We start from the raw sequence: 22,645 nt of genomic DNA on the forward strand, positions 1-22,645 counted from the left end.
GGCCGGGACGCGGGGGCTGCAGCTGAATTCATGGGAGTCCATAGGTCGGAGCCCTCGGCCTGCTGCTGGAGAATAAGATCCTATAATTAGCAGCGTCTTCTACTGTTTGTATACATGAACCAGAGACGACAGAGGACAAAGACAACAGTTCAGACTACAACTTCTACAAATTCTCTTAGATTTAAAAATTTTTAGATTTAGATTTTAGATTAGATTTAGATTTAGATTTTTAAAAGTCTTAATTATGAGATAAAAAGTCATAATTATGAGTTTTTTTAAAAGTCAGAGGACAAAGACAACAGTTCAGACTACAACTTCTACAAATTCTCTGAGATTTAAAAATTTTTAGATTAGATTTAGATTTAGATTTTTAAAAGTCTTAATTATGAGATAAAAAGTCATAATTATGAGTTTTTTTAAAAGTCAGAGGACAAAGACAACAGTTCAGACTACAACTTCTACAAATTCTCTGAGATTTAAAAATTTTTAGATTAGATTTAGATTTAGATTTTTAAAAGTCTTAATTATGAGATAAAAAGTCATAATTATGAGTTTTTTTTAAAAGTCAGAGGACAAAGACAACAGTTCAGACTACAACTTCTACAAATTCTCTTAGATTTAAAAATTTTTAGATTTAGATTTTAGATTAGATTTAGATTTAGATTTTTAAAAGTCTTAATTATGAGATAAAAAGTCATAATTATGAGTTTTTTTAAAAGTCAGAGGACAAAGACAACAGTTCAGACTACAACTTCTACAAATTCTCTGAGATTTAAAAATTTTTAGATTAGATTTAGATTTAGATTTTTAAAAGTCTTAATTATGAGATAAAAAGTCATAATTATGAGTTTTTTTAAAAGTCAGAGGACAAAGACAACAGTTCAGACTACAACTTCTACAAATTCTCTGAGATTTAAAAATTTTTAGATTAGATTTAGATTTAGATTTTTAAAAGTCTTAATTATGAGATAAAAAGTCATAATTATGAGTTTTTTTAAAAGTCAGAGGACAAAGACAACACTTCAGACTACAACTTATACAAATTCTCTTAGATTTAAAAATGTTTAGATTTAGATTTTAGATTAGATTTAGATTTAGATTTTTAAAAGTCTTAATTATGAGATAAAAAGTCATAATTATGAGTTTTTTTAAAAGTCAGAGGACAAAGACAACAGTTCAGACTACAACTTCTACAAATTCTCTGAGATTTAAAATTTTTTAGATTAGATTTAGATTTAGATTTTTAAAAGTCTTAATTATGAGATAAAAAGTCATAATTATGAGTTTTTTTAAAAGTCAGAGGACAAAGACAACACTTCAGACTACAACTTCTACAAATTCTCTTAGATTTAAAATTTTTTAGATTTAGATTTTAGATTAGATTTAGATTTAGATTTTTAAAAGTCTTAATTATGAGATAAAAAGTCATAATTATGAGTTTTTTTAAAAGTCAGAGGACAAAGACAACAGTTCAGACTACAACTTCTACAAATTCTCTTAGATTTAAAAATGTTTAGATTTAGATTTTAGATTAGATTTAGATTTAGATTTTTAAAAGTCTTAATTATGAGATAAAAAGTCATAATTATGAGTTTTTTTTAAAAAGTCAGAGGACAAAGACAACAGTTCAGACTACAACTTCTACAAATTCTCTTAGATTTAAAAATTTTTAGATTTAGATTTTAGATTAGATTTAGATTTTTAAAAGTCTTAATTATGAGATAAAAAGTCATAATTATGAGTTTTTTTATAAAGTCAGAGGACAAAGACAACAGTTCAGACTACAACTTCTACAAATTCTCTTAGATTTAAAAATTTTTAGATTTAGATTTTAGATTAGATTTAGATTTTTAAAAGTCTTAATTATGAGATAAAAAGTCATAATTATGAGTTTTTTTAAAAGTCAGAGGACAAAGACAACAGTTCAGACTACAACTTCTACAAATTCTCTTAGATTTAAAAAATTTTAGATTTAGATTTTAGATTAGATTTAGATTTTTAAAAGTCTTAATTATGAGATAAAAAGTCATAATTATGAGTTTTTTTATAAAGTCAGAGGACAAAGACAACAGTTCAGACTACAACTTCTACAAATTCTCTTAGATTTAAAAATTTTTAGATTTAGATTTTAGATTAGATTTAGATTTTTAAAAGTCTTAATTATGAGATAAAAAGTCATAATTATGAGTTTTTTTAAAAGTCAGAGGACAAAGACAACAGTTCAGACTGCAACTTATTCTCTTAGTAGTAACCTGACAAAACTCTGTAAACAGTTCACAAAATAATCAATAATTACTCCGATTTATAACAATTTTGTTTGTTTAAACAAGAAAAAAAACATGCAATTACAATGCAATTAAAACACAATGCAATTAAAATATTTCAATAATTTACTAGAAATAACTATCTCCTGAATAAAGACATAATGAGTCAAATATATTCAAAGAAATAACACTTAATTATAACAAGTTAGTTGAGTGTGCTTGAAAAAGCCCACTATCTACTCTCCACAGGGCTTAATCCCAGATTTTATTCTTCTGTTTGTTGCATGTTTTTTTTGGTCGCAAATACACTAAAAAGGTATCAAATGGATCGGCTCGGTCATGACAAGTGTGCTATGACTTTTCTAAGGGTTTCGACAAACGTTTTTCTAATTATTCTGCAAAAACAAGCCAAAAAATCCCCCCAATGTTACCCTATGGAGAGGCTAGAGTGGATGACATCATCGCTAGAGTGGAGAGGGAGAGAAAAATTTGTCAAAAAATGAATTTGTAAACTGCGCTTGAGGCGGCAGATACCACTCTATCTAAATCCTGCAGCTCTGTGGAATCAGCACAATCAGAACAACTCAAACAGTCTTTGCGCAGAAAAACAAAGTTAGAATGGCAGAAATCCAATTTCTCTGAGTTTTTTTTCTTTGTTTTCCTCCTTTCCTCTCCTCACGTTGTTCTCTATTTAGTTTCTTTCATCTCCGTCTTCTTGTCCTGTCCACCTCTTTGTCATATTGTCTGTGTGTTAATAATATGTTTGGACGGGTTGATGGCTGATTTCGTTGTCCTAGTACTTGTTACTCCGTGCAATGACAATAAAGGCGATTCTGATCTTGATCCTGATTCTGAAATTAATTTTTGGAAAATTGTAATAAAACAGAATTTATACATGAACACTTTTTCAAGAGCCTGTAAGTGTCCTTTATGTTCAAAAGAACAAAACAGTTTGACATTGTTTTGTCAACCATTGTTGTAAAAAAAACAACTAACAAAAAAAAATTACCAAAAATAAAGACGTAACATCACCAAAAAAGATACAAAGGACCCGAAAAAATACGTAAAATTGCCAAAGAAAGACACAAAACGACCAAATAAAAACGTAAAATGAGTAAAAAAAAGACACATAATTAGCAAAAAACGACGTAAAACCTAGACAATTATCAAAAAAGATACAAAATAACCAAAAAAGATACAAAATTACAAAAAAGACACAAATTGACCACCAGCCTCCAGCCTCTCCTGTCCTGACTTTTTTAAAATCTCATAATAAAGACTTTTGTTGCATAATTATGACCTTTTTATCCCATAATTATGACTTTTTAATCACATAATTATGACTTTTTAATCACACAATTATGACTTTTATTGCATAATTATGAATTTTTACCTCATAATAAAGACTTTTATTGCATAATTACTACTTAATTACTCTCACCTTTCCAAACTGTTTATTTCTTAATATAAATGTTGAAGCTTTATGTTTCACTAAGTGAACCTTTTAAGTCTTCACCTTGTCTCTGACCTCAGGTTGAGTCTGTTTTGATCGTTTCTGTGTCTGTTTGTGTTTTTCTGAAGCTGTTTGTGCTTCAGATTCCTGTCTCAACATTTAAATCTTCTCTCTGCAGTCGACATGTTTAATGAGTCTGTTTTGTGTCGTTGGACAGAAGACACGAGACTCGTCCTTCACTCAGTCCGTCTGAAGGGAATACCACAGATATTTATACACCAGAACACAAATAATATGGTGATGGATCCATCACAGGCTGCAGCTAAAGTTAGAGCGGTGACATCAGCTGTCACTGCTGCTGACAGCAGCAGAGACTTTAGACTCTGTTACAGGATCCACTTCACCTACTGGACACTGTAACTTTAATTAACTACATGCTTGTTTAGTTAATGTTGATCAGGTTTAAATTCACATTATAATACTTCAACATTAACCCTTTGGAGTTCGGGGCTATTTTGTTTCATTCTGTCTGTTTATAAACCAGTTAAATATCTTTACCATGACGTGTTGCTATCATTGTTTTCAGCACAACCTCACCTATATGACCTGATTTTTTTTTTTTTTTCATTTTGACTTACTGGATCAACATTTTGAACACACAAAAAACAGACATTTCAAAAAACACACATAATAACACATAAAACACACCAAAAACACACAAAACACACACAAAATGACAAAAAAACACACAAAAACAAAAAAAAATACAAAAAAAAAATACAAAAAACACAAAAACACATAAAAAACACAGACATTTCAAAAAACACACATAATAACACATAAAACACCCAAAACACACACACACAAAAACACACAAAATTACAAAAAACACACCAAAACGAAAAAAATTACAAAAAACACAAACACACACACACACACACACACACACACACACACACACACACACACACACACACACACACACACACACACACACAAAACACATAACACACAAAACATACTTTTTTTTTATTTATTTTTTTACAAACAACACATATTGGACACATAAAAACACAAAAAAAACACACAAAGAAATACACACAGAATAACAAAAACACACAAAACATTTTTTTTACAAAGAACACATAAAAATACACACAAAACTACAAAAAACAGAAAAAAACATACTTTTTAAACAAAAAAACACTCAAAAAATTACAAAAAACACACATAATGAGCACATGAAAACACACATAATAACACATAAAAACACACAAAGAAGTTACAAAAACACACAAAAAACAGTAAAAAGATTGCATTAATCACACACTCTCACTTTGTAAAATGTTGGTTTCTAAATATATAAACTCTTCAGCTCCGTCTCGTTGTGTTTCTCAGACAGGAACGTTGGTGTAGTTGCAGTAACAGAGGTCAGAGGTCAGAGGTCAGAGGTGGAGCTTCAATAACTCTCAACACGAGTTACATAAGATAAAAACGGAGTTTGTTTCACTGCAAGTTACACAACCTGAACCTGGTTTCACTTTCTCCTCACTATTTATACTTTGGCCAAGTTCCTTCAGTCTCTTCAGTCCAACAAGTGAATCCTCTTTTCATGTATTCGATTTTTTTTTTCGAACTAATTTAATAATTTATGACTTTCCATCTCATAATTATGACTTTTTAATCTAATAATTTCAATTTTTTTAATCTTATAATTATTACTTTTTATCTCATAATTTTGACTATTTTTCATCTCATGATTATGACTTTTTAGCTCATAATTATGATTTTTTTTTTTATCTTATAATTTTGAATTTTAAATCTCATAATTTTGGCTATTTATCTCATAATTATGATTTTTTTTATCTCATAATTTTGACTTTTTTTAATCTCATGATTATTACTTTTTATCCCATAATTTGACCTTTTTTTATCAAATAATTTCGATTTTTGAATCTCATAATTTTAGCTTTTTTTAATCTCATGATTATTACTTTTTATCCCCGAATTTTGACCTTTTTTTAATCACATAATTTCGACTTTTAAATCTCATAATTTTATCTTTTTTTAATCCCCTAATCATCACTTTTAATTTGGACAAAAACAAATCTCAACTAAGCCAAGTTTTCATTTTATTTTCATTTTATTTTTTATTTGTACAACTGTGCAGTACCTCCCTCTGGCCGCTGGTCCTCCGCGCCTCCAGGGGGCAGCACTGCTCCTTGTTCCCCGCTGTAGCTGCGCTGCAGGCGGGCAGCTGATTGGCTGAGCCGCCGCCTGGCAACAGGCTGCAGAGATCAATAACATCCGGCCTCCTCAGCTTCATTTAGAGGCGAAAATAAAATATTTACTGTGTTTTTCTCTCTTTAATAACTAAAGATGGACAGTTTACAGGCAGCAGACCCGACATATCTGAAGAGGTAACGGCTGCTAACGGCTACATGTTTGATTTTAACCGTTTTAACCGTTTTTAACCGTTAAACGTTATAAATGAGTGAAGCATCAGGATGCTCACACAGTAATAATAACAGTTAATTAACATGAAATGACTGTGACTCAGATTTAAATGTGTATTTGTGTTAATATAAACAGTGTATAGTCGCTAAGAGTATTATGTATGATACAGATATATTGATTAGAGATATATTTATCTGTTTAGGGTGTGTCATGGTAGAAAAATCAATAAAAAAACAAACCAACAGACTCAGTTTAGGGGTTTGTTAATTAATGGCTACTATTACTAATCATTTTCTTTAATTCTTTAGTTTATTCTGCTGCTGAAATACTGTAAACATGTGTATTTTCAGGAGTTTAATGGTGTAAATAGTCTAAAAGTCTAATATTTACTCTAGAGCTGCAACAATTATTCGATTAATCGAACAATAATCGATTATTAAATTAATCGTCAACTATTTTGATAATCCAATAATTGGTTTGAGCAGTTTTTTAAAAAGACAATAAGTCCAAATTCTCTGATTTCAGCTTCTTCAATGTGAATATTTCTGGTTTCTTTGTTCCTTTATGACAATAAACTGAATATCTCTTTGGTTTGTGGACAAAACAAGAGATTTGAGGACGTCATCTTATGGTTTATTTCTATTTTTTGTATAAATACATGAATGAATGAATAATTTATCAGCTATTTAAATTTATCAGCTGCAACATACAACCACTTGTTGCCTGTTGGACATCAAAGGGTCCCAGAAATATTTGAGATAAACGACATTATTGTCATTTTAAGGCCGTTTTATGTCACTGACATAATGATAATGTAATGCCTTAATAATGCAAAAACACCCCAACAACTGTATTCACTTTCCAGATTCAGATTATTATTATAAGATATTTATTTATAAATAGATAAACCCAGAATATATCAGCTGCAACATTAAAGTAATAAAGACATTAATAGGACTGTCACAATGAATTATTTTAATAATAAAATAACATTTTTGTACGTAAGAGTTGTAATACAACAAATATTCATAAATAAATAAATAATATCAGGAAGACTTTATTGATCCCCAGGATCAAATTCACAAGTTTTCAAGCAGAATATAAAGAAATATATTTAAATAAAAATATATATATATATTTCTTTCTATCTTCATTGAAAGCTACATTGTCCCAGAAATATGTAATATGAATAATATTATTGTTATTTTGAGCCGGTTTTATGCCATTGATATTTAATAAGAAATACCAAAACAATGTAAGATCACCCTATCAAATATTTTAACTTCACTACATTTATTTCTCAACTTAAGTAACTTTACAGAGTCAGAGTAATAAAATAACATATAATCATAAATAAATAAATAATATCTGTGAGACTTGATTGATCTCCAGGAGGAAATTCACAAGTTTTCAGGCAGTAAATAAAGAAATATATATATATATATTATTATTATTATTATTTTTTTTTTTTTTTTTAAGTATTCTACATATTTTACATATATGTAAATTCAAATAAGCCACTTTAATCCTGTATAAACATGTCCTGCTGCCATACTAATCCCGTATTAATATTAATACTCCTGGCTATTAAATTAAAGTTATTGTTTTACTGATTAGTTAAAGTTACATTTTACTATCTATACAGACGTTTTGTGCCTTTTTTACAAGAGCTGAATCTCATTTATTCAACTCCAAGCAGAATAAACACATAGTTCTCTTCCAGCACCGTTCCCTGTTGGACTAAATGTTTGTTGTGTTTATCACTGGTTGTGTGTCTGTCAGGAGGGTGAAGGGCTGCTCTCTGGACGTCCACCCCACTGAGAGAGCTCTGGTGGTCCAGTACGAGGTGGAGGCCACGGTGCTGGGGGAGCTGGGACACCCGGTGGTCGGGGAGCGCAAAGAGTGCCAGAAAATGTGAGAATTATACTCTGAGTTATTCTCTATCTGGTGATGTGAAGGAGGAGAATGACACTGTTATGACTCTAAGACCAAGAAAAATACACTGAAGACATTATATTGTCGAAACAAACCGGTCTGTTTCTGCATCCTGATTTGATGGGTTTGTTACAAATAACTTTCTTTAATTTAATATTTTACTCTGCTGGTAAAATCCTGTAAATCTGTGTGTTTTCAGAAGGAAAATGATGTAAATAGTCTAAAGTATCAGGGATGGAAAGTAATATTTACACTTTGAGGTACTACAGTAGTTTTTACTCCACTTACGTTACATTTCTATATTTCTTTCCACATTCAGAGTTATATTTCCAAAATATCATCATCAGCAATGATCAATGAAGTCTTATTGATATATTACTACTCCATTGATCCCCAGTGGGAGCTATTTATTTATGTATGATTAATTACATAACATTTCTTTAATCGTATACATCTATATTATATCTATATCTGTGTGTCGGTCCAGTATCCGTGTGAAGAGCCTGAAGGCCCGGACTGACGTGTCGTCTCTGGCCCGGAAGGTGGTGGAGGAATGTCGACTGATCCACCCGTCTAAACTTCTGGAGGTGGAGCAGCTGCTCTTCTACCTGCAGAACCGCAAACACACCAACGGTAGCAAAGAGTTCATACTGACCACTCTCAACACACTGATGTACAGGAGCATCTCAATAAATCAGAATATGAAGAAAAGTCTATTTCACTAGTTCAAGTCAACCAAGTATTCTTCAGGAATTTTTTTTGTCATTTTGTGTCTGTTTGTAGTCAATTTGTGTATTTTTTTTTTGTCATTTTTCGTCTTTTCATGGTCAATTTGTGTCTTTTTTTCATTTTGTGTCTTTTTGTCATCATTTTGTGTCTTTTTGTCATTTTGTGTCTTTTTGTCTTTTTGTCATCATTTTGTGTCTTTTTGTCATCATTTTGTGTCTTTTTGTCATTTTGTGTCTTTTTGTCTTTTTGTCATCATTTTGTGTCTTTTTGTCATTTTTCGTCTTTTTGTGGTCAATTTGTGACTTTTTTTGTAATTTTGTGTCTTTTTTCTCGTTAATTTGTGTCTTTTTTGTCATTTCGCGTCTTTTTTTGTCATTTTTTGTCTATTTGTGGTTATTTTGTATCTTTTTTGTAATTTTGTGTCTTTTGTAATTTTGTCTATTTTGGTCATTTTGTGTCTTTTTTGACATTTTTTATCTTTTTGTGGTCAATTTGTGTATTTTTTGTTATTTTGTGTCTTTTTATTGTTAATTTGTGTCTTTTTTGTCATTTTTCCTCTTTTATAGTCTTTTTTTGGGGTCATTTTGTGTCTTTTTTTGGTCAATTAGTGTCTTTTTTTCTGTAGTGATGTTGATGAATGAACAGAGTCTCCTCTTCAGTTCAGGGTCAGATTTACACCAACAGTATCTACAGGATCATCTCAATAAATTATGATGAAAAGTCCATCTCCAGTAGTTCAAGTATTGAGTCATATAGATGACAAACTGTTCAGAGGCCAACATTTACATATTAAACAGACTTTTTAAAATTGCTCTTATGTAATATTACAATGTTTTTGAGACACTGAATTTTAGGTCTTCATTAAATGTAAGAAACCATAATCATTAAAATTAGAAGAAATTAAATAAATGAAGACATGAAATGTTTCATTCTGTGTGTAATAGATCTATATAATGTGTTATTGAATTACTGACATAAATAAACTTTTCTATCATATTCTAATTTATTGACATGCTCCTGTAGTCAGAGTAAAAAGTGTTTCTAAAGTGTACGTAATCTGTTTTTCTGATGCTGGATGTTGTGTTTGACAGACAACCAGGAGAAGAGACGCGTCTCCCCTCGAGACTTCACAGCGTACGCAGGACTGGAGGTACAAAATGAACCTTAAACAGACAATGTGTGTTTGTTCACAGTCCTCACTATAATCCAGTGGTGGAAGAAGTATTCAGATATCTTACTTAAGTGAGATGTGGAGTTCCCCAAGGCTCTATTCTGGGGCCTCTTCTGTTTAACATCTACATGCTCCCACTGGCTCAGATCATGAAGAGAAACAAAATATGTTACCATAGCTACGCAGATGACACACACATTAAATATTTTTCCTAAATATTTTATCTGCTTGTTTTTAGTCTACATATGTCTCTTTTAAATGCTTTTAATGTTTTGTGTAAATCACTTTGAATTGCCCTGTTGTTGAAAGGAGCTATACAGATAAACCTGCCTTGCCTAAAGTATCAAAAGTAAAAGTACTCGTTCAGCAGAATGGAGCAGCAGCATTTTAATTTCATAAAGACGGGGCTCATTTTAACTACCTAATAAACTGTTATGAAGTATAATTTAAAAACAGTTGTTTAATAACTTTAAATTTATCATGATTTTTAAGTTAAATCTCGACCTGAAAAGTAACTAAAGCTGTCAGATAAATGTAGTGGAGTAAAAAGTATAAAGTTAGATAAAATGGAAATACTCAAGTAAAGTACAAGTACCTCAAAATACTTGAGTAAATGTACTGAGCTACATTGAACCCTGCTGTGCTCCTCCTTCAGCTGGACGAGGAGGCGAGCATCACCAGCGTGGATGAGTACGTGGAGCTGCTTTATGAGGACGTCCAGGAGAAGATCAGAGGAGCGACGCTCATCTTCCAGCTGGCTCGTAACCCCGACAACCTGGAGGAGCTCATCCAGAACGGTACCGAACAAACACTTTATTCAGCTGGAGGAGAAGGAACATGTGTCTTTATCCCAGTCATTTCTACCATTAAAACCGGGAAAGAGGATACGTCGTTTTGTAGTATTTGTAGTTTTTGTAGTTTTTTCCACCTATTTTCGGTCTCTTGGCCAATAAATGCATCAGAATACATGTGGGAGTGTCGCAATGCATCATGGGACTTTTCCAGAACTTTGAAATCATCACCAAAAAAGACACAAAATGACCAAAAAAAGACACAAAATGACTAAAAAAGACACAAAATGACTTAAAAAAAGAAACAAAATGACTACAAAAAGAAACAAAATGACTACAAAAAGACACAAAATGACTACAAAAAGACACAAAATGAGAATCCATGTGGGACTTTTCCAGAACTTATAAATCCTGGTGAAGACGACTATAGCGGAGGGAGCTCAGATATAACAGCTATAAGCTCTCAAATACTTTATGAATTTCATTTCTATCTGCTACAGAGGCTGAAAAATCTATTATTTAGTAGGAAGAGTTGACACTTCTGTTGAATTTACAGAAAAACTTCTAAATGGGTTAAAAGAGACTCCAGGTACGCCCATCTGAAAATAAAGAAGGAGTTAGTGATATTTCTGTTGAGTTTCTAATTTATAACATTTCAGAGAGGAGATGATGAAATGATCTTTATTTGCTGTGATTAAAAGAGCACACTATTCACCGGGCTTCTTCCTATTTATTCTTCAGTTTCTTCCGTGTTTTTTTCGGTCGACTACTCCTCCCAGAGTTTTGGTCTCACATAAACTAAAAAGGTATCAAATCGACCAGCTCGGCCATGACAAGTGTGCTATGACTTTTCTAAGGGTTTCAGCAAACAGTTTTCAAATTATTCGGCAAAAACACGTCAAAAAATCCCCCCAATGTAACCTTATGGAGAGGCTAGAGTGGATTACATCATCTCTAGAGTGCAGAGGGAGAGAAGAAATTTGTCCAACAATAAATTTGGAAACTACGCAGTGAAAACTACGTAAGAGCAGTGGAACTTAAAGTTTGTGAAAATTTGATTAAAAGTTTGAGAGAATGCTGCAGTTGTTGTCGTCCAACGTTTTTTATATCAGTTCAGTTTGACTGATTATTTGTTGGTCAGTCTGTGGCTTTGATTCTCATTGTGGAGAAATAAAAAGACTGAAGTCACATGAATACACTGAGAATTTTCTCTCATTGGACAAAACAATTCTTGATTTAATTTTATTTTGTGGACACAAAATGCAGGTAAACAGGATCGTGGGGCCGATGCGCTGATTCACACCTCTGCTTGACTCCTCAGACGTCTTTAAATCGAGTGCATTGGTCGTCCGTGCAAGCAGCATGTTACTTTTATAGATATTGCGCCCTCTAGTGGCCGCGCTAATTATGGCGGGAGCGAAGGAGGAAGTCAGACAGCAACGTGATTTAAAGAACGACAAGTCCAGCTGGGAGTAGAGCGGGGAGGATGTATGGATCTCATCCTTGACAAAGTGGATCCGATCGCTTTAGTTCATGGGTCTCAAACTTGCTGCTTTTTTTTGTAATTTTGTGTCTTTTTTTAAAATAATTTAGTATTTTTTCTTTTTATAATTTTGGGGTTTTTTTTGGTAAGTCCATTTTTGTATGTATGTGTGTTTGTATGTTTTGTGTGAAATTTTGTGTCTTTTTTTCTGTCTTTTTTTGTCTTTTTTTTGGTAATTTTGTGTCTTTTTAAAATAATTTTGTGTATTTTTTTGGGTCATTTTGTGTCTTTTTTGTCTTTTTTAAATAATTTTGTGTATTTTTTTGGGTCATTTTGTGTCTTTTTAAAAATAAATCATTTTGTGTCTTTTTTGGTAATTCTGTCTTTTTTAAGTAATTTTGTGTCTTTTTTAAGTAATTTTCTGTCTTTTTTTCAGTCATTTTGTGTCTTTTTGTAATTTTGTGTCTTTCTTCAGTCATTTTGTGTCTTTTTTTGGTCGTTTTGTGTCTTTTTAAAAATAAATAATTTTGTGTCTTTTTTGGTAATTCTGTCTTTTTTAAGTAATTTTCTGTCTTTTTTTCAGTCATTTTGTGTCTTTTTGTAATTTTGTGTCTTTCTTCAGTCATTTTGTGTCTTTTTTTGGTCGTTTTGATCCTGCCTCCAGCGGCCCCCAGGTAATTTGACTTTGAGACCCCTGCTTTAGTTGAAAAGTTGAAACCTCAGCCATGGTCCAAATCCTCCGTCTGAACGTGGATTATTGTTTTGATATAATATTTGTGGAGTGGGTGGACGTTTATCAGCTCGTCCTTCTAAAGAAAACACAGCTCGGCTTCTCTTCGCTCCCTCCCGTGACAACCGTACTGTTTCTCCCAAACAGCACGGAGCCATCAGGCCGCCGAGCCGCTCCGCCGTGGCACCGCTCCATTAGTTTCTGTCACGAAGTTTCTCCGTCTGCCGCCACGAATCAGCCGATCCGAGGCTGATAAGAGCCGAGAGGCTTCGTGTGAACCCGGAGGCCCCGGGGTCGGCCAGGAAACAGGAGACGGACCCCGGGACGCCTTCACGTCTCTACGTTGAGAAGCACCCATAGCTCAGAATCCTCCGGAGCCTCAGACCTCATCACATCCCCCCCCGACCCCTCAGCAGCCTCCAGCTGCTCCTCCCTGATTGGATTCAGACGCCCTAAAAAAACTCACTGCAGGAGCTACATTAGTGGTCGAAATTGAGTTATAACTAAAAATGATGTCTGTTTTATCTTGTGACAAAGTTTTAGATTTCAATTTTGCTTTATTTCAGACAAATAATGATGCAAAAATTGCAGTAACTGCAAAATCCAACTCAAAACCAAAGCAGATGCAGTAAGTTCACTTTGACTGTGATACAGTGTAATAATAATAATAATTATAATAATAATAATAATAATAATGCATTTTATTTATAGGCGCCTTTCAGGACTCTCCAGTTCGCCTTACAATAAACAATTAGAAATAAAACAATCATAATAAAAACAGCAATGGCAGTAATAATTAACAACAATAAAACTATTACAAATAAGAATGATAATAAAAACAACAATGACAGTAATAATAAACAACACTCAAACAGATGAATGAACAGTTAATGAAAGCGTTTTTTCAACTCTATTTTTCGTGATTTCGTTAGTTTTCGTTAACTATAATAACCTTGCCTATAACCCGTTTGGCTGGCCAGTTAAAAAACTTTAAAGCAATTTTTGGCAGTTTTACCCAGAATAGTCCTTCGCTCCTGTCTTACCTTTTCTGTGTGTGTGTGTGTGTGTGTGTGTGTGTGTGTGTGTGTGTGTAGAGACGGCGCTGGGGGCCCTGGCCAGAGTCCTGAGGGAGGACTGGAAGCAGAGCGTGGACCTCGCCACCACCATCATCTGTGTCTTCTTCTGCTTCTCCAGGTGAACCAGCAGCTCACACACACAAGGTTCTGGATCAGACTTCCTCTTTATTCCAAAGTTTAATTGACCTCAGGTTTAACCCATTTAAGGCGGGAAAGCATTATCGCATTTCTACCATTAAAGCCGAGAAAGAGGATACGTGGTTTTGTAGTATTTTTTTTTCCACCTATTTTTGGTCTCTTGGCCAATGAAATGCATCAGAATACATGCGGGAGTGTCGCAATGCATCATGGGACTTTTCCAGAACTTTGAAATCATCACCAAAAAAATACACAAAATGATCAAAAAAATACACAAAATGACTAAAAAAAGACACAAAATGACCAAAAAAGACACAAAATGACCAAAAAAAGACACAAAATGACCAAAAAAGACACAAAAAGACAAAATTACTAAAAAAAAAAGACACACAATTACTTTTAAAAAAAAGACACAAAATGACTAAAAAAGACAAAATGACCAAAAACGACACAAAATGAGAAGACAGAATGACCAAAAAAAAACCCCACAGAAGACACAAAATGACCAAAAAAGACACAAAAAGACACAAAATTACTGAAAGACACACAGTGACTTAAAAAAAGACACAAAATTACTAAAAAAAAACATAAAATGACCAAAAAAAGACACAAAATGAGAAGATACAAAAAGAATTACTAAAAAAGACACAAAATGACAAAAAAAGACACAAAATGACAAAAAAGAGACACAAAATGACAAAAAAAGACACAAAATGACAAAAATATAGCACATATATATATAGCACATAGTGTTAAACATGACATTAATCATAACACATGATGGTGGATCTAGTCTTCTCTGGTCTCCTTCTCTTCTCTTCTCTCTTACAGTAGTCCTCCACCTTCTGGCAGCGTCCCTCGTTCTGAAGTTTCCCTCTCCACCCGGGGTTAGGAAACACTAAAATTAGCCCTCGCTACAATAATACATAAACGTCTGTCAGAGCTGATTTAGGCAGCGAGAGGACGTGTTCGTCTGAAAACCGATCGTCACTCTTGGCCCGCGTCCACCTCCGTGTTATGCTGTTTGGATTGTGAAACGGTTCAACTTGGACTGATTATAAGTCGGACCAGGACATACTGTTTGACTGAGTGTGTTTTGACTTTGACAGTTTACTTTGTAAACTACTTCAGGGGTGACAGATTGGGTCATTTTAATGACAGCTCCCAGCTGGAATCCCCACAATTCCCCCCAAAAAAGTGTATTTTTCAGTTTTGAAAATACTCTTTTGGATAAATGGAGGTCTTTTTCTCCCTCTCTCTCTCTCTCTCCACTCTTTAATTTTCTCCTCTAGTTTCTCCCAGTTCCACGGCCTGGTCACACATTTCAAGATTGGGGCCCTGTGCATGAATATCATAGAGCACGAGCTGAAGAGGTACGACCTCTGGCAGGAAGAGCTGCAGAAGAAGAAGAAGGCCTATATCCTTCAGGAGCTGTCCCAATTAAAAACCCTTCTTTACAGAGTTATCAGGCAAAAGTTTCCAGAGTAATCGGACAAAAGAGTCCAGAGTTTTTCTGAGTTATCGGGCAGAGTTTTCCAGGGTTATCGGGCAGAGTTTTCCAGGGTTATCGGGCATAGTTTTCCAGAGTTATCGGGCATAGTTTTCCAGGGTTATCGGGCATAGTTTTCCAGAGTTATCGGGCATAGTTTTCCAGGGTTACCGCGCATAGTTTTCCAGGGTTATCGGGCAGAGTTTTCCAGGGATATCGGGCAGAGGTTTCCAGAGTTATCGGACAAAGTTTTCCAGAGTTATCGGGCATAGTTTTCCAGAGTTATCGGGCATAGTTTTCCAGAGTTATCAGGCAGCATTTTCCAGAGTTATCGGGCAGAGGTTTCCAGGGTTATCGGGCAGAGTTTTCCAGGGTTATCGGGCATAGTTTTCCAGAGTTATCGGGCATAGTTTTCCAGGGTTATCGGGCATAGTTTTCCAGAGTTATCGGGCATAGTTTTCCAGGGTTACCGCGCATAGTTTTCCAGGGTTATCGGGCAGAGTTTTCCAGGGATATCGGGCAGAGGTTTCCAGAGTTATCGGACAAAGTTTTCCAGAGTTATCGGGCATAGTTTTCCAGAGTTATAGGGCATAGTTTTCCAGAGTTATCAGGCAGCATTTTCCAGAGTTATCGGGCAGAGGTTTCCAGAGTTATCGTACAAAGTTTTCCAGGGTTATCGGACAGAGTTTGCCAGAGTAATCGGACAAAAGCTTCCAGAGGTATTGGACATAATTTTTCAGTGTTATGGGACAAAAGTGTCCAGAGTTATCGGGCAGAGTTTTCCAGGGTTATTGGGCAGAGTTTTTCAGAGATATCGGGCAGAGTTTTCCAGAGTTATTGAACAGAGTTTTCCAGAGTTATTGGGCAGAGTTTTCCAGAGTTATTGAACAGAGTTTTCCAGGGTTATTGGGTAGAGTTTTCCAGAGTTATTGGGCAGAGTTTTCCAGAGTTATCGGGCAGAGTTTTCCAGAGTTATCGGGCAGAGTTTTCCAGACTAATCGAGCAGAGTTTTCCAGGGTTATCGGACAAAAGTTTCCAGAGTTATTGGACAGAAGAAGAGGAGGTTTTTCCTGAATAAGACAGACGACAGTTTTCATGTTGTAGTAAAAGATGACCCTCTCTTTGATGCTTTCTGTCTAAATGTGAGTTCCTTGACTGTTTTCACATGAAGAATTCTCTGAGAACCAAAATCTGAAGAAAGAGCATGAGAAGTCTTTCAGAAAGTACCAGAGCCTTCTGACCAAGCAGGAGCAGCTCCTCAGAGGTAACTCTTGAACCTTTTTACTCTTTATAACGTTTTACTGATGTTGTCTGACCTGCAGAAGCTGCATCACCTTCCTGCTGCTGCTGCAGAGCTCTGAGGCTCTGTGTTCTCTGTTTGTGAGTCGAGGCTGGCAGTTTACTCCGGAGTTAATTAAATTTGGCGTGCTCTCAGACTGCTGTTGAATAAAGAGCTATGAGCAAACACCAGTCGCCTCACAGCGACTCCAGGTCTGTTGGTTTAACCTCTGCAGCCCCTCTGTGCTGCCACTGACTAACAGATAAACTCTATCTAAAGTCTTAGAGCAGATCACAAATGTTCTCAAGTTATCGCACAAAAGTTTTCAGAGTTATCGGACAAAAGTTTCCAGAGTTATGTGACAGAGTTTATCGGACAGTTTTTCCAGAGTTTATTGGACAAAAGTTTATCGAAAAGAGTTTATCAGACAAAGGTTTCCAGAGTTATCTGACAAAGTTTTATCGGACAGATTTTCTTGGACAAAGGTTTCCACAGTTATTGGACAAAAGTGTCCAGAGTTTATCAGACAAAGGTTTCCAGAGTTATTAGACAAAGGTTTCCAGAGTTATTGGACAAAGCTTTCTAGAGTTATTGGACAAAGGTTTCCAGAGTTTATTGGACAAAGGTTTATCGAAAAGAGTTTATCAGACAAAGGTTTCCAGAGTTGTTGGACAAAGGTTTCCAGAATTATTGGACAAAGGTTTCTAGAGTTATTGGACAAAGGTTTCTAGAGTTATCAGACAAAGTTTTCCAGAGTTATTGGACAAAGGTTTCCAGAGTTATTGGACAAAAGGTTTCCAGAGTTATTGGACAAAGGATTCCAGAGTTATTGGACAAAGGTTTCCAGAGTTATTGGACAAAGGTTTCCAGAGTTATTGGACAAATGTTTCCAGAGTTTTCGAACAAAGGTTTCCAGAGTTATTGGACAAAGGTTTCCAGAGTTATTGGACAAAGGTTTCTAGAGTTATTGGACAAAGGTTTCCAGAGTTATTGGACAAAGGTTTCCAGAGTTATTGGACAAAGGTTTCTAGAGTTATTGGACAAAGGTTTCCAGAGTTATTGGACAAAGGTTTCTAGAGTTATTGGACAAAGGTTTCCAGAGTTATTGGACAAAGGTTTCCAGAGTTATTGGACAAAGGTTTCCAGAGTTATTGGACAAAGGTTTCTAGAGTTATTGGACAAAGGTTTCCAGAGTTATTGGACAAAGGTTTCTAGAGTTATTGGACAAAGGTTTCTAGAGTTATTGGACAAAGCTTTCTAGAGTTATTGGACAAAGGTTTCTAGAGTTATCGGACAAAGGTGTCTAGAGTTATAGGACAAAGGTTTCCAGAGTTATCGGACAAAGGTTTCCAGAGTTATCGGACAAAGGTTTCCAGAGTTATTGGACAAAGGTTTCTAGAGTTATTGGACAAAGCTTTCTAGAGTTATTGGACAAAGGTTTCTAGAGTTATCGGACAAAGGTGTCTAGAGTTATAGGACAAAGGTTTCTAGAGTTATCAGACAAAGGTTTCCAGAGTTTATCAGACAAAGGTTTCCAGAGTTATAGGACAGAGTTTCCAGAGTTTATCGGATAGAGTTTATTGGATAAAAGTTTATCGGATAAAAGTTTATCAGACAAAGGTTTCCAGAGTTATTGGACAAAAGTTTTCAGAATTATTGGACAAAGGTTTCCATAATTTATCGGACAGAGTTTATCGGACAGAGGTTTCCATAGTAATTGGACAGAGTTTTCCAGAGATATCGGACAAAAGTTTCCAGAGTTTATTGGACAAAAGTTTATCAGACAGAATTTATCGGACAGAGGTTTCCAGATTTATCAAACAGAGTTGTCTGACAAAAGTTTCCAGAGTTATTGGGCAAGAAGAAAAGTTAAATCAGAAATGACTGAAAGAAGTCAAAAGAACAGCGAGGGAATATAACGGGGCTGCAGCTAAATGAACGCACCAGAATCAATAACTGGTGTTCTCCCTGCAGTGGCTCTGTGTCTGCTGCTGAACCTGGCTGAAGACACTCGAACAGAGCTGAAGATGAGGAACAAGAACATCGTCCACATGCTGGTGAAGATCCTGGATCGGGAGGACCAGGAGCTGCTGCTGGTGGCCGTCTCCTTCCTCAAGAAGCTCTCCATCTTCCTGGAGAACAAGAACGACATGGTGAGACACGTAAACACTAAAAATAAACCTATTTACTGTTTATTTTAAACCAAAACACGACTTTGATTTATCTTTTCCTCTCCTTCCTTTTCCTTGCTTCCTCACTACATAATCGTCATACATCTTCACAGCTGTAGATCTGTTTGTCCTCCAAACATATTAATATAACACATCTTTAAATTGTAATTAAGCTCATGAACCTTGCACACAGTTAAAAGTTAAAAAGAAACGATTAGATTAGAGATTGTAGTTGTTTGCATCTTTTCTCCTCCAACATTCAAAGCACAGTAACTTTCTCGAGTGTCACCAATATGCCTCTAAAATCTGCCAAAAGCTTGAAAACACAAGAGTGCACACTGTTGCTCCTCCCTTGTTTTGCTTTAACCTTCCTCTTATGTTCTCTTTTTGTTACTATCCCTGTATTAAATGACTTATAAAATACCCTCAAAACCATTATTTATCATCCAGTTTGTTTCTTACCTCTTGGTGATCTTGTTAGGCTTCCTTATCCATGAAAAGATTAGTTTTAATACTTTTGGTGTGGGCTTTTCTTTTGACAGCATATCCCTTGATTCAATTTTTAAAAAATGGTAAAAAAAAGGAACCTCAAGAGAATTATATGAATAAATAAAAGGTTGTTATGTTACCTGACTATCACTGAGGGGTATTAGAAGACATCTCTCAAAAATTGTTTCATTTATATTTTAATATTATTAACATCTACAGTGTTAGGGTCAATTTTGACCTGTATATATTTAATTTTTTTTCAAAAATAGAACTTAAATACAAATACAAAATGTAGATTTGCAAACAAACAGCAACCAATCAAGCAAATCAAACCAACTAAATAGAGTCAAAGAAAACATAAAGTCACAAAGTCAGAAAGCCTCGATACAATAAACTAAAGTTTGTGGTACTTTAATGCATTTAAAACCTAAAACGGGTCGGTGCCGACACAAGAGGAAGGTTAAGCATTTGTTTACACGAAAATAACATTTTATTTTTTGTGGGTTCTGTGTTTTAAACAGTTTAATTGCAGCACAATTCAGACCCACAGAGATTAATCTCATGTTGCTGTGATTCAGTGAAACAACAAACATCACATTAATCACAGATTTGTGCAGCAAAATAAGAAAATAATCCTGCAGCAAAGTCATTAGTGAAACTACTCCTGGATCAACACATTTTGTTTCATTAATGAAGTGTTTGTCTGAGCAGCTCAGCCAAACTGTTCAGTGTTTAAAATCCATTGTGTTTCTCTCTCTCCTCCTAATACAGTAAATGTCTGCGTCTCTAATGAATGAGCTGCTTAACGAGCTTGTTTTGAGAAATTTAAACTCAATTAGTGAAATTTAGGGGGAACAATCATTATTTTTGTGTCTTTTTTGTCATTTTGTGTCTTTTTTTTAAAGTAATTTAGTGCTTTTTCAGTCATTTTGTGTCTTTTTTTTAAATAATTTTGTGTCTTTTTTTGGTAATTCTATGTATCTTTTTTGTCATTTTTGTGTCTTTTTTTGTCATTTTTTGTCTTTTTTAAAGTAATTTAGTGCTTTTTCAGTAATTTTGTGTCTTTTTTTGGTCATTTTAATACTGCCTCCAGCGGCCCCGAGGTAATTTGAGTTTGAGACCCCTGGTTTACATGAAAATATTTTATTTTTTGCGGGTTCTGTGTTTTAAACAGTTTAATTGCAGCACAGTTGTGACCCACAAAGATTTATCTCATGTTGCTGTGATTCAGGGAAAAAACAAACATCACATTAATCACAGATTTGTGAAGCAAAATAAGAAAATAATCCTGCAGCGAAGTCATAAGTAAAACTACTCCTGGATCAACAAATTTTGTTTCATTAATGAAGTGTTTGTCGGAGCAGCTCAGCCAAACTGTTCAATGTTTAAAATCCATTGTGTTTTTTTCTCTCCTACTAATACAGTAAATGTCTGCGTCTCTAATGAATGAGCTGCTTAACAAGCTTGTTTTGAGAAATTTAAACTCAATTAGTGAAATTTTAGGGGAAACAATCATTCTTTATTTGTTCTGTAAAAACGCTCCAAAAGTCATTTTTGACAAATCGCCGCTCCGCTGCAGAAAACCACGCTTATCAGATTTCAATTGAATAAATGCTCTGAAGGCCACGTGTCCCACAGCGCTCGCTCAGGAAAACCTCGCCGCTCCGGCTCGCCCTAATCCTGCTCCACCTGGTTCCAATCTCTCTCCGTTTGTGGGTCTTTATCAAAGCCAGACCCTGTTAGGAACTGGTTTTATCTCCTTGTTTCCCCCTTCAGTGTATCTTTGATTCAGATTAAAGAACCCTTCGGGGGGTTTGGAGCCACTCGAGCACGTGTCCGTTACAGGTTTCAACACTCAGGTTTCCAATTTGAGCACGAGGAGGTTTAATTGATGAATTAAAAGGCGGATCATTTAATGACGCCGTGTGTCAGCAGGTTTTATTTACTCTGCAAACATTATTGTGACTTCCTCCAGATCAGATAAGACTCCCACATCAGTTTATTTAGCCGCCGCTGTCACTAATGGAGGGGGAATGTGGGCGGTAATTGACGCGGGCTGCAGTTGATTACGCAGCTCGACGGTGCGACTGGAGCTGGTTTCACACACAGTAGCAGCGACTGGTTCTCTAACTGGGAGCAGGCTGCGTCACCCTGATATCTGCTGCTGGGAGACCACAGGAGCAGAGACAGACGGGTGAAACAGGCAGCGAAGGACACTTTCTCACTCAGAGATCCTCTGAAGACCAACAACAAGCTGGAGGTTGTTGTGTTGAGACGTCAGTGCAACACCTCCACCTGTCTGCAGGACAACACCTCCACCTGGCTGCAGCGCAACACCTCCACCTGGCTGCAGGGCAACACCTCCACCTGGCTGCAGCGCAACACCTCCACCTGGCTGCAGCGCAACACCTCCACCTGGCTGCAGCGCAACACCTCCACCTGGCTGCAGAGCAACACCTCCACCTGCCTGCAGCGCAACACCTCCACCTGGCAACATTTTGAAACACAAAAAACCCTCCACAAAAAACACATAAAAACCACACAAAAACACACAAAAAAATTACAAAAAAAACCCACACAGAACACACACATAAAAAACACAAAAAAATTAAAAAAAATTTTTTACAAAAAATAACAAAAACAACTGAAAGAATTACATTAATAAAAAAAAGGATAAAAAAAACAAAAAAAGACGTCAGCTCAACACCTCCACCTGGCTGCAGTGCAACACCTCCACCTGGCTGCAGCGCAACACCTCCACCTGCCTGCAGCGCAACACCTCCACCTGGCTGCAGCGCAACACCTCCACCTGGCTGCAGGGCAACACCTCCAACTGGCTGCAGCGCAACACCTCCACCTGGCTGCAGCGCAACACCTCCGCCTGCCTGCAGCGCAACACCTCCACCTGGCTGCAGCGCAACACCTCCACCTGGCTGCAGTGCAACACCTCCACCTGCCTGCAGCTCCACTCAGCCTGCTCCACCTTAAAC

The 22,645-nt window shown here is 35.4% G+C and overlaps 1 protein-coding gene across 1 annotated transcript in view; it reads left to right on the plus strand.

The window, feature by feature from the left end:
• Positions 1-5,893: 5,893 nt before the first annotated feature.
• kifap3a (kinesin-associated protein 3a) overlaps positions 5,894-22,645 on the plus strand; it is a 62,996-nt gene continuing 46,244 nt past the window's right edge. The window contains exons 1-9 of the mRNA XM_059341610.1: positions 5,894-6,137; positions 7,957-8,088; positions 8,597-8,742; positions 9,930-9,988; positions 10,665-10,806; positions 14,108-14,207; positions 15,520-15,644; positions 16,882-16,980; positions 18,970-19,148. Coding sequence (XP_059197593.1) covers positions 6,097-6,137; positions 7,957-8,088; positions 8,597-8,742; positions 9,930-9,988; positions 10,665-10,806; positions 14,108-14,207; positions 15,520-15,644; positions 16,882-16,980; positions 18,970-19,148 — 1,023 coding nt within the window. The 5' untranslated portion in view covers positions 5,894-6,096. The remainder of the gene's footprint in view (positions 6,138-7,956; positions 8,089-8,596; positions 8,743-9,929; positions 9,989-10,664; positions 10,807-14,107; positions 14,208-15,519; positions 15,645-16,881; positions 16,981-18,969; positions 19,149-22,645) is intronic.

The sequence above is a fragment of the Centropristis striata genome, chromosome 9 (genome assembly GCF_030273125.1).
Source record: "Centropristis striata isolate RG_2023a ecotype Rhode Island chromosome 9, C.striata_1.0, whole genome shotgun sequence".
Lineage (NCBI taxonomy): Eukaryota > Metazoa > Chordata > Actinopteri > Perciformes > Serranidae > Centropristis > Centropristis striata.